The sequence below is a fragment of the Phragmites australis genome, chromosome 11 (assembly GCF_958298935.1).
Source record: "Phragmites australis chromosome 11, lpPhrAust1.1, whole genome shotgun sequence".
Lineage (NCBI taxonomy): Eukaryota > Viridiplantae > Streptophyta > Magnoliopsida > Poales > Poaceae > Phragmites > Phragmites australis.
The window spans coordinates 24,965,779-24,978,560 of NC_084931.1; the positions used below are offsets into that span (position 1 = coordinate 24,965,779).

The 12,782-nt window shown below is 47.1% G+C and overlaps 1 protein-coding gene across 1 annotated transcript; it reads right to left on the minus strand.

Annotated features, from left to right (window-relative positions):
* Positions 1-6,243: 6,243 nt before the first annotated feature.
* Positions 6,244-12,233, minus strand: LOC133884845 (potassium channel AKT2-like). The gene is made up of 9 exons (XM_062324419.1): positions 11,726-12,233; positions 11,388-11,606; positions 8,910-9,126; positions 8,515-8,832; positions 8,183-8,422; positions 7,752-8,069; positions 7,470-7,652; positions 6,698-7,364; positions 6,244-6,606 (listed from the first exon to the last, which is right to left on the minus strand). Exons 1-9 carry the CDS (start codon positions 11,914-11,916, stop codon positions 6,446-6,448), a joined length of 2,514 nt encoding a protein of 837 aa, XP_062180403.1. The 5' UTR covers positions 11,917-12,233; the 3' UTR covers positions 6,244-6,445.
* Between the last annotated feature and the right edge of the window lie 549 nt (positions 12,234-12,782).

Below are 12,782 nucleotides of genomic sequence, written 5' to 3' on the forward strand. Positions count from 1 at the left end.
GAGGGTTCGGCTCCCCCTGCACCCACCGCAAGGGCCAAGCCGTTGTCTGGTGCGATGCCTCGAGGCATCAGAGCCATCGCCTTTGGAGTAGTTGTCGCAAGCACCTCCGTGGTGGTCATCATGTTCTCGTAGGTTGCCATAACCTCAGGAGCAGGGGTTGAGGCTAGGCCCATTTCAGTAGCCTCTGAATACTAGAAGAAACACAAAAAGTCAGTATCCACAAGCACCAGTGCAACGGGACAAAAATAGAGGGTGAACTAGGGTTATGCCTTACCCGTGCCACTTGTTATAACATTAGTGGGGCCCGTGACATCTTCAACATCGAAGGGATCGACAAACTCCTACGCCATATAGTCATCGAGGGACACCTTGCCCCCTTCTCCCATCTGGCCATGGCCAGCTAGGTCCAGAGGGACCGGAGCCCTCCCCTTGTCACCACCACCAGACTGGGCCTCGTCGTCAGCTGCGTGGTCCACAAACACAATGTCCACTGCAAGCCTCTAGCGCTTCATCCAATCCAACACAGCCTCAAATGGCTTGGCCGCCGAACTGGCACACGAGCCTGCAGGACCGGGTGGAGCTCGGGCTTGGAGCGGGATTGCAAGAATCGGGGAGGCCGTAGCACTAACAACCAGGAGCCCTCACCTTTTGGTGACACGAGACTCTGCTTGATCTTGCTAGGTCGGAGCGAACAGTCCGAGGTGGGATCAAACATGATTATGCCGCTCCTAGCTCCTCACCAACTCCATACGGTGGTCATGCACCAACGGAGGGTTGGTCGAGTAATTTTTCCACAATCTTGGTCACTTGATCTAGCATGAGATAATTCCCTGAAATTAAGAGGCGTCTTACATCTACGGATTCGAAGCTAGACTGTAGAGAGGACTCACCAGAGTGGATGATGGGCCCAGAGTACACGCTTGGCTCGCCCTCCTCACCTTGCTCGAAGGCATGATCCCAATCTGCCCAGAGGGGCCTACGTGAGGAGAGCAACCCTCGAGGCCAGCTGAGCCTTAGAAATGTCCCCCACCGGGGTCCGAACGTAATGGATGTCTCGGTTGGTAGAGTGGAGGGGGGACTCGGAGCCTACATCACAATAGAACCACCCCTTCAACCACCCAGTGTATCACCGTTCATTGATAGCCTTCGATTGGAATGCTACTTGGTACTCCTACCGGAGTTGAAAGGTCAAGCTACTGAAGTGGAGGGTCCTTGTCTCTCTGTCCTCCGTCCGGGTCTTTAGCTGATAGCTGGCCTCATGGATGACAGCAAAAAACTCCTCTCGTCCCTCACAACCCTCCGCCCGCATGGTCCATTCGAAGATGGCCAGGAGGGTGATAACATTGGCCAAGAGTTGGGGGATCTCCACGTAAAAGTGTCGAAGCACCTCTTTAAGGAGCGGCACGATTGGGAAACCAAGGCCGTTGTCGAAGAAGGTCTCGAAGACCATGGTCTCGTGGCCTCACAACACCGAAACCATTCCCCCCCATGGGTCCCGAGTGACAGATCTTGAGGAGGTCTTCCCCTCCTCAACCATCCAGTCAAGCTCGGCCTCAGTGACGGTGGACACCCCCAGCGCACTGGTCTGCTAGGGATACATCTTGCTAGCATGGTGGAGCTCTGCGCCCAGCGGTAGCCTAGGTAGCGGTGGAGGAACCGATGCAGCCATGGTCTCCGTTGGCATGCACACGTCAGTGGCCCTGCTCATCGTCGGCTCCCTCAGGCCAACGACAATGGATGCCGCTTCTGTGCGGCGAGAAGTGGTGGCCAAAGTTGGTGACACGGTGGTGGGGTCCCTTGATGTCGCGCGGCCCACCACTAGGGAACCGACTCCGCCGCGAGCACCAGAGCGAGCCATGAAGGATCCTTGGAGGTGGTGAGGGCACTCGTCGGTGAGGGAAGATGGGAGCACAGTGTCTAGCAGGCATGCACTCACTAAAACAAAGACAGCTGGAAAACAGGAGCGCCGGATTAGGCCACAGCTTGTCCGAGATCCTTGCCTTATAAAGCTAAAGAGGGGGGGGGTGAGGTAACTGCCTCCTTGGGGTGCATGCGCACGACCCATCCCATCACCCACAATCATGGGGAAGCGTAACTGCCCCCACGACCCTCCAATGTCGGGACACCACATGTCCCACTACCGACGCCAGGACACGACAACACCACTAATCGCATGTTGCATTTAAATGCCCTCTCTCGCAGGTGAAGCTAGGTGTTCGGCTCGACCATTGGGTGGGCACTTTAAACGGCTCAAAACAAACGAAGGGTAGTGGGGCCCATAGCAACGGAATCAAGGATTATCGAAGGCCCTGTTCCGGGAACCGTGGGGATGGATGCTCCGCTCGCCATTCTTGCGAGAGGCTACTGTTGGGGGGTATCCATCAAGGACCCCCGTCGCCCCTTGACTCGACCCACTTATGACCGAAGACCATCAAGCTCAGGATCCCTCTGGAACCCCTGAGCTCCAGAGTGGCCTTGGTGACCCAAGCCTTCGGAGCCTTTCGGAGGTCCGGAGGCCGCTAACCACCTGGGGCCATGGATCTCTGACAGCTTGGGGCAAGGGCCACCAAGTAGGACCAGCAAGGTTGGGCCCGTCGACCATGTGGTATCTGTCACGATGTGATTGGCATTTAATGCCCATCAAGTGGCGGTCACCCTGACACGCTGCTATAAGTGGTGGTCGTCCTGGCACGCAGGACAAGTCTGGCATCATATTTGGCAACCGACCAAGCACAGTGGCTGCTCACCGCCATAGTGATTGCCACAGTTGGGTGATGTCATCAGCGTGTTGTTATTTTGGCCTCTTGCTTAGGCAATGTAGTACTAAACTAACCTTGTAACTCAGTGGTACAAGTAGTAGCTCATATCTCTACCACTGGTAGGAGCATGTCTATAATCATACGCTTAGGAAGGCAATATAAATACCAACCATGGGCACACGGTTCCAACCCTAAAAAATTCTTGAAGAACTATCGTAGGCATCCTTTTCCTCTCAACTACTTCTCCAAACTTGAGTCTCTCTAGTGAGATTGATTCTCACAACACCTTATTCATGGAAAACTGTTTCTTTGACCAACAATAATACATAATACAAGAGGATGACCAATCAATTCAGATCGTAGAAAAAACAAGCATCCGCTTAAGGAAAAAAATGTAATATATTATCTCTCCCTCCTGGATGATGAACCGGACGATGTAGGCAGGCTAGTGGAAGATGGGCTCAAACCGCGTATCCAATGGTGTATGATCAAGGCAAATGCAATGAAAAAGAGAAGTGGTCGGTACGACCACCCATATCGAGGGAGACAAGAATCATTATAGGGGAGGATGCATACACTGTTATACCGGGCTTGGACCTTGTAGATCTAGATCGCGATGTTAGCTAGGCGGTAGAGCAAGAGTTGACCGAAGATCGCTAATGATGGAACCATAACATCTTGCGGTGACAAGAAACGCCAATGAAGCCATTGATCTGCATAGCAGGATACGAGAGTGAAAATAGTACAGGAGGATACAGGATCCGCTGCACTGGGCTTGAGCCATGTAGCTCAAGGTTACGACATTAGGAAGGCAATAGGAAAAGATGCCGTCTATAGATTGCGTAGATGATAAAGCGTGACCTTCCAACTCAAACTAAAGTTATTCGGTTGGAATAGTAAATTAAAAACAAGAATAAGTTCATACAGAGTAGAATCAATATGAAATAAAACAAAGAGATAATGATACGATACCCGAAAAGATGAAAATACTGTTATGACAAGCCTATGTTCGAATTAGGCATAGCACTGGCAGAAAGAAGAACTATATATGGTAAGACAAAATACAAATTGATAATAAAACAATACATGCATAGTTAAATTCTTGATACTAACCGCGCCTGCGGGCCTCGCCACTGGTTTCCTGAAAACCTCATCGCAGCAACATGCGTATATGTGGTGACGCAATGTGATGCTGCGGAACAACATGAGATGGACCCGTGGCTCGTGGGGGATAATTGCTCAGTTGCCATCCTCAGAAATTGATAATTACTGCTGATGATGACATGTAGGTCATCCTGAGTCTATGCATGTGAGGTAGCGTGGCAAATAAGATGCCACCTAAGGTCACATTTGGCAAAAAAACAAAAACCCGTGGCTCGTGGGTACTGATTGCAGTGCAGGGCAATGCAATGCAATGAGCCGCCGTGCACGTACGTGGGTCATTTGTTTGTTCATTTGCTCTATGATTTGTAGCAGCTAGGTTCATATATATATATATATATATATGGTCACGTGAGCTGTGAGCAAACAGGGAAAAAGAACGGAATAACGACGAAGCATCTATAGTCCAAACAGCGAACGACGGAAACGATCCAACGACCTGTGAAGGTTCAGTCATCTCAGCCACCGACGCAGAACAACTCATGTCAGAGCCACCCTCATCTAGACTCGAGTAAAGAAACACCTGCAGGACCCTCATTGTATCGTGCCAATTCGGTTCGTTTTCTTCAAACTTTTAGGCGAACTAAGTATCTTCTGCATTAAGAAGACACGGTAAAGATCACGTATACAGATCACTGTACTAGTCTCTTAGAACAACTGAAATGTGCTGATTTGATTATAGTCGTACTAATTGGGACCAAATCAGACATTGCTAGGATTAAACACGGCACACACATGTGGCTCTAGTTGTACTAGAAGTAAATAATTCAATTTCGTTTTACTTTTTTTTTCACCGACGAAAAGATCAAAATTTGAAAATTTATTGAAAATTTAGTTATTTAAAATTCTAGAATTAGATATTTTATTTCTCTCTAAAATTTACGAAATTCACAAAATTCATTAAAATTTTAATTTACACATCTGCGTCGGTCGGACTGTCGGTTCAGTGCGCGCGTGGTGAACCGTGCCTGAAATGCCAGATCGTACTTGCCGTAGTAATGATCTCTAGTCAGCTCTTTCTGCAGCAATGGTCGACGCAGTACGAATTGCAGCGTGAAACTGGGGCGGTGGTGAAGGATCTTGGCTTCACATGTTTGTGCTTTTCTACGCTGAAAATGATAATTCAGCAGTAAATCTCTTTTTCTCTTACGGGCAATTCACCAGAGAGTCTTACCAAATGACAGTTTCTGCTCTACTGGAAGTCACAAGGTGCAAATGTTCGAAACACATGGAAGCGCCTGATTACTATGTTCATGAGTCAGGACTCTCTCGGCTCTTTTGTGCTATGCTTAAGACCATCTCCAGTGCTACAATGCAAATGCCGCTCCCTCTCGCTCCGCATTTGGCATCCAGCAGACTCATAAGGGAGGAGAGAGGAATAACATATTTGCGGAGGGGATGAAGATGTGGCAACACTGTTTACAGAGGATGACTCTGAGCTCGAAGGGAGGAGAAGAATAATAAAATGTAGGAAATAGAGTAGCGGTTAGATATAGACAAAATAGATAGTATTGTAATAGTATTATAGAATGCTATAATAATATTATAGGAAATGAATTTTTAGAGTATCTATTGAAGATGATCTAAAAATACAAGCTTTATATTTTCTAGATCATTAGATCTGTCCAAAACTAAAAGAATGAACTAAAGATTTACTTCTACCTAATTAAATTAAGAAAAAAATAAACTAAATAGTGACACAGAACTACCCATTAAGTATTCACTTGCATCCCTAGTTATGCTTCATTTCAGTTTATCTTGTTTGAATTTTTGTATTTTGTGGAGCTAGTTTGGTAATCAAGTTGTGAGTTTCATATTACCATCTCTGACTTTTTTTTTCCTAAGGTGACTACTCCAAAAATAAAATAGCTAAATTGTCACATAGTCCAAAAAGAAATAGCTATCATTATATGGTTGGGTCAGATGTACAATTCTAGCAAAATTGTAGAAAAAGACTCCATGTCTAAAATCTAATATAACTCTGCCAGTTAATCACTACACAAGCATATGCTTATATTTCAAATTTTGGACCAATAAAGAATTATTTTGACACTGTGCTAATAAATTGAATTAAAAAATTCTGAAAAGTAATGATTCCCCTCAAAGTATTGTTACGTAAAGACTCCACGTCTAATACAATTACTAAAGGAATAAATTTGAAAAATCAAAAGGAAAATCCGATTTCAAAGTTTCAAAATACGATAGGGAAATCTTTTCAAAAGCCACCACAATACCAAATGAATCTAAATATTTTGTCACATTTTGTTTGATTTTTAACTTTGTTTTATGATACATACAATCAGCAAAATCTATTTGAGGCCGATTTCCAAATGCGGTTTGAACCAATATACCCATGCACTCTGTCTCTAGTTTCAAAGTATCAATGAAACATCACAAATCACGCGAACGACACTTCTCAGGTTCCCTGAGACGGTGGCATGCATAGAGAGAACTCGCTTATTCAACTAACTCTTAGCTACACAACTACCATAACACGTACTACTGAACGCCTGAATCTACGTATGCTATGATGCAGCCATCGAGTCCATTGTTGCCAATCTCCTCAGATGATCTTCAGTGACTACAAACAGCTTGTCGTTGTCCCGGATCACGTCGATCGAGTCGATTTCCGCAGCTCCATCGTTCATGATAAGAGCGTTCTCTGCATCAACTTTCAGTTTCTCTCCTGAAAAAAAGAGAGTAAGCATAAGGACATGTTCAGTTTGCACAGCTACGTTGCCATCGCAACCAAAATGAATTGTGATTTTTGCGCCTACCGATGATGGCTTTGAATTCTTGCATCGTGCCGGGCAGATTGATCAGCTTACCGGCTTCTGAGCTGTGGTTTCTGACAAAGGGATGACCCTTGTATATGCTGACGCGAGGCCAACGCACGTTGTCCGATCTTGCGCTCAGGAACATACCTTGACGATCGTTCCCCGACGAGCCGCCGTCCAGGACCACCGCCGGCGCGTCAAGGATGGTTATCGGGTGGCCGACCTCCCGCTTCTGCAGGAGCTCGCGCAGCTCGGCCGGCGACACCGTCGACCGCGCAGCGCCGGAGCCGTCGTCGAGGTTCACCCTGTCCACGTTGGCTCCGTTCATGATCAGGAACCTGGCCGCGTCGGCGTGGCCCTCGGACAGCGCGACGCGCAGGGCGGTGGCGCCGTCATGGTCCTCCGAGTCGACGTCAACGCCGTGCTTCAGGAGCTCCCGGAGCGTGTCGAGGTCGTTGCGGCGCGCGGCGAGGCAGAGGACGTCGCCGCCGGCGTGCGGGTTGGACACGCGCGCGAAGTGGTACAGGATGTTGAAGATCTTGTGGTGCCTCGCCGCGATGGCGTGCCACAGCGCCGTGTTTCCCTGCGCATCTTTGATGTTTACGTTGCACGCGTGCTTGAGCAGCACCAGCACGCAGTCCTCGTATCCCTTCGATGCTGCGATGTGCTGTGGGTGGCATTGGCAAGAACAGACTCCAAATGATCAGTAGGAAAAAAAAAATGGTTGTGCATGCAAATGCTGTGATGACTTGAATTATGTGTGTTCACTTACCAACGCAGTTCTACCCTTGGCGTCACCGACGTCAGGGTCCCTCCCTGCCCTGAGGAGGTCCTCGAGGAAGCCTCTGTTCCCCATCGCGGCGACCGTCATCAGATTGCCGTCGTCGTGCTCCCCGTCCCCGGTACTCTCTCCCAGCAGGTCCTCGACCTTCATGCCATGCATCTCAACCTGATGCTGCAAGCGACACCAATCCAAACAAGGTTTCAATCGTCTCCAGCACACATCACGGTGCAGTTTGTACATCAGAGAGCTGTGAGGCCATGAGCCAGTCACCTTGACAAAGTTCCGGATGACGACGACGCTGTCCTCGGGCCTACTCTGCATGGCCTCCTTGAGCGTGGCCTGCTTCAGACGCAGCAGCTGGCTCAGCGTCCTCGTCCGGAACGTGAAGCTCTGGGCCCTGTCGCTCAGCGCGCTCACCTCGCCGAAGATGTCCCGCGTCCCCAGCGTTGCCATCACCTTCTCGCTGTTCCCGTCAAAGAATATGACATCCACCTCGCCTGAGACGACGACGTACACGTCGTCCGGTGCCTCATTCTGCATGATCACGTCCTCCCTCGGCGGAATGTACTCCGGCTTCATCTTTGTAACCTGCATGCGCGCGCGTACACTGAAATTTGAGTCACTGGTACTAATGGCAAGAATTACGTACTCCAGCAGGTTGTTGAATTGAACAGATGAATTAATTAATACGACGTGATTACCAGGCATAGGAGTACTTCTCTTGAGACCCCCTTGAAGAGGTAGACGTCCTTGATGACCGGGAGGAAGAGGTGCTCGCAGATGCTCTTGCAGATGGACTTGGGCAGCTGGTCCATGAGCTGCTGCTGGTTCAGGCTCTCCGCCCTGAACTTGAGGCACATGTAAGCCAGTATCTGTTGCTTCAGCCGCGGCGGCAGGTGGTTCCGGCCCACGAAGCTCGACGCAGCCCTGATGCTGTTCCTCTGCATATGCCAATGGTGTCATTCAATTTGCAAGAGATCTAATCCTGCTAGCGCGACGCGAAGTCGTGAAGGCACAAGCAGATAGTGCTTACGAACTCCATGGTGCGGCGGGTGCCCTCGACGACGAGGTTGGTCATGTTGCCGATGAGGTAGGCGGTGAGGCCGAGGTTGAAGAGCATGTAGAAGATGTTGAAGATCATCTCGACGGTGTTCTCGGCGTGCAGGTCGCCGTACCCGACGGTGGTCATGGTGGTGATGGACCAGTAGATGGAGGAGATGTAGCGGATCCGCAGGCTCGCCTGCCGGAAGTTGGGGATCACCGCGCCGATCCACGTCTTCTCCCGGTGCGGGTACCGGTCCGCGATGAGGTAGTACAGGCACCCGGCACAGTGCACCAGGAACAGAGTCACCTGAACCGAGAAGAAAGACGCCTTCAAATTTCAGAAGAAAACGTGCGCATGCATGCAGACCAGCACACTTGACGTACCGCGACGAGGCGCGCGCAGCGGATCCAGAAGTAGCTGAACCTGATGTCCTTCTCGAGCCTGGTGAAGAACTGCTTGACCTTGCGGAGACGCCAGAGCCGGAGGACGCCGAGCAGGCTGTACGCGACGCCCTCCCTGACCTCGCCGGTGATGAGGTAGGCCAGGCCCTGGAACGGGATCGTCGACGCGACGTCCATGATGAAGAACGTCGACAGGTACCTACGCGCGCAGCGCACAGTAGAAGTTTGCAGCGTCAATTGCTTATTCATGGATCAACATTCAATCAAGGGCTCAAGACCCGGTCCATCGTGGGCTCAGCGCGCTCTGGGCGAAGACCCATAGGCCATGGACCAGTGGCGGATCCAGCGTTGGGTAGGTATCCGATTAGGCTTTTCTTTTTTTTTTAAGATGAACTATAGCTAGATCACATACTGAATCAAACTTAGATCAGATCCTAAGATAGTCCTAGACCCACCTGAACTACCCTCTGAGTCCGCCACTACCATGGACCATGGCCTAATAAGCTAAGCCTAGCTAGGCTCTGCGTTTTCTTTTCTTTTCTTTTTTGCCTTTTCTCAAACCCTGTGAATGATTTAACCTAAGATTAACACATATTTCTGGACGTGGCAACTTAAATCCTTCTTTTTGTTTGTATCTATTATATTATTATTTAAATATTAAAATGAACCACCACGTTCATTCTTAAGGTCACAAAATTATTACGCTAATCGAAAAAATGATCTACATCACTCATTATTATGAACATATAATAGTCTAAATTAAATAAAAAACTAATGTAAATACAATTAGTAAATATCTAAATTTAGAATTAAAAATATAGAAAATTAGTAGTTCGGTTTTCATACGGTTTGGGAAGCAAAATATCTAAATAAAGAGTCCAAATAAAATAAAATAATGAAAATTGGGGTTATAATAGAAAAAATAAGGATCCATATTAAATATAGTCAAAAATCAAATTATTATAAAAATCAAATACCTAAATAAAGAGATCATGTAAAATACAATTAATCAATACCTAAAATTTATAATAAAAAATAAAAAAATAAATTTCTTATTAAGATAATAGATTAAGAACAATCGTGTAGCTCAATATCATCGCATCAAGCCAGCAACAAGCAAGGCACAACATGTAAGCAAGGCTAAACTTATTCTGATTTTGATTAGACTGCCTACACCTGACGTGCGATTTTTAAAGTTGATCAAAATATATACGAATCAAACCAATACATATATACGATTCAAGTCATAAGTTTGGAGTATAAATAATTTTCTCTTTCTCTAACATATTTTTTTTATCTCTTCTTCTAATTTTACGTTTTATAACTAAATGACACTAAACTCATAAAAAACCTAAAGAGAGTAATTTTTAATCAAAAGTTATTATAATAAAATATTGTAGAGATGATAATCACGTTATTAACGTGATCATTTTTTAGATAGGAATGTTACATCTAGATTCTAGAATACCGAATCCATCATATCCAAATAAAGTAACAAAAGCCACCTACCACAATTTGGTGACTATGTGGTCCATTTGGCCTGTCCTAGAACCCACAATTTCTGTGTGCTAATAGCGTTTTGCACCAGAACTTCACCAGTCACGATGTGTACGGTGTAGGTCCCTACTAATATGCATGACTGTAAGCTGACAATCAATAATGCAGTTTGGTCTGTGTCCCGTCCTTTACAGCGTAAGGCTATCTCCAGAAATTATTTTAAATTTTCATTCTTAAAAATACTATTACAGTATCTCATATCACTATTACAGCATCCCTTATTTTTTTATCTTCAGCAGCTACCTATATTCTACTTTCTACTCCTCTTTTTCTCTCTTCGGACCCGCTGTCAGTCTTTGTGAACAGTACAGCTACAGTGTGCAACAGTACTGCTACCTCTGCTAGAGATGGTCTAAGTTTCATATGACCTTCTTTGTAGTACTATTACTATTTTAGTTTGGTTTCTTAACTAAAGTGTGGCCAAGTAAAGGTATTCATATTTCGTGAAACTTCCATCGCATTTGTCACGACGAACAATTTGACCACAGGATTTCTCATAGAGACTTGATGATGTGACAATTATGGTCTTATGGGTAACATTGACATCGTCACCCATGACTTGGCCATTGCTTATATCCCCATCAGGCAGTGAATGACCAGAATGGAATTCTTCGGCAGCTGAACTAACATCTAGTGATCTAACACCCGGAACTAACCTTGCCATTTTCTGCCGGCCGGATGCATGCAAAGACGAGATGGAAGAAAGGAGATGGAGAAAACTTGCACCGAGAGAGACGGTGCAAGAGCAAGATTCACAACGTCGCTCTGGTCATTACAAGAGTCTAGTTTCATATTTAGCTATACCACACGACTTTTAAACCATTGCGATGCGACCAAAATAACATCTGCGACGTAAAGTGAGATGATGAAACGTAAGCCCGCGGTGCCGCGTTGTGTGCGCACCTGATGGTTATCTTCTTCCTGTTGCGGACGAGGAGCTGGGTCCTGGGGTCGATGTAGGCGAGGAAGAAGGTGAGCACGATGTCGACGGCGAAGAAGAGGTCGACCACGATGTCGGCCACCTCCAGGCCACCCTTGGGGGAGGCGTCCATGAAGGCCACCTCGAACGGGTACACCCATGCCGAGTACGCCACCAGGATCACCATGAACGTCTCCCAGCACCTGATCGATGGAACAGCCATCACATATGCATGTCAAGTTCAGATGTCATGTAACATGCAAAGATCACTATGAGCTTAATCATGGGTTCATGGCAGACCGTCAGTTCGTCACCTACTCACCTGTATCTGGAGTCGAGCGGCGAGATGACCCACTTGTCGGAGCCGCCATGGCACTGGCTGTGGCCGGCCGGCACGCCGAGGGGAGGCAGGATAACCTTGGACAGGTTCCTGAGGTTAAAGGAACTGGAGCCATCGCCGGAGCCGGAGCCGGAGCCGGGGCCGCCGGCGCTGCTTCTGCTCGTGCTCTTCATTGCGCGCCGCGGCGCATCAAAGCTATCTTTCCGCAGTTGCCTACTAACAAACTAGCTAAGATAAGACGTGCATGTGCTAGTGTGCTACTGCAGCCAGCAGGGAGATCAAGGATAAGGCAGAGGTAGAGCTCCAGCCAAGAAAGGCAAAAGCAAAGAGAGAATCAGATCAGAGGCTTCGAAATAATGGAAGCAGCATCCGCACATCAATAATGGAGGAGGGTAAACTAGGGGATATTGTCCGGGACGACAGTGACCACCGGCCACCGGGCACAGCTGCTCATCTCTGAAGCCGCAGATGTGTGGATCGATATGGCAATGAACCACATATGTGCGTAGAGTAGAGAGACTGGTAGTTAGTAGTGGCTGAGAGGATTCACCGCGATTTTCAGGCACTGTTGGGTGCACAGTACGATCGCTACTTGGTGGGCACCTAGCATACGGAATGTTCATAGACGTAGACTGATGCTTGGGTCCATGCATGTACCGTTTGCAGTGGCGGGTTCAACATTTTAATAATGGATGGATATTGCTAAAACAATTTGCTCGATTACAAGGTACTTGCACATTTGGGTCACCGGAAGTAAAGCGGAACAGATAGTTTTTTATTTGATCCGTGCGGATACAAATACAGGTATAGTAAACTTTTTTAAGATATCCGTACAGATACAGATACGAATATTACTGATAGTTTTATATGGATATGAATATAGTATTGCAAAAATCTGATTAATACATATTATCCAATTTTTAGATCGGAATATCCGTATTTTACTGGACACATTGCCTATGACTTAGACCAATACTAACTACTATCTATGAAATAGAGTATAGATTCTATCTATCTATACAATGTAACATTTTGAATT

Excerpts from the sequence above, each read along its gene's own strand:
- LOC133884845 (XM_062324419.1), bottom strand. The coding sequence starts at position 11,916 with ATGAAGAGCACGAGCAGAAGCAGCGCCGGCGGCCCCGGCTCCGGCTCC. Across the intron at positions 8,070-8,182 it reads GAGAAGTACTCCTATGCCTG|GTTACAAAGATGAAGCCGGA; the intron begins GTAATCACGTCG and ends GCGCGCATGCAG. Across the intron at positions 7,653-7,751 it reads TCATCCGGAACTTTGTCAAG|CATCAGGTTGAGATGCATGG; the intron begins GTGACTGGCTCA and ends TGTCGCTTGCAG.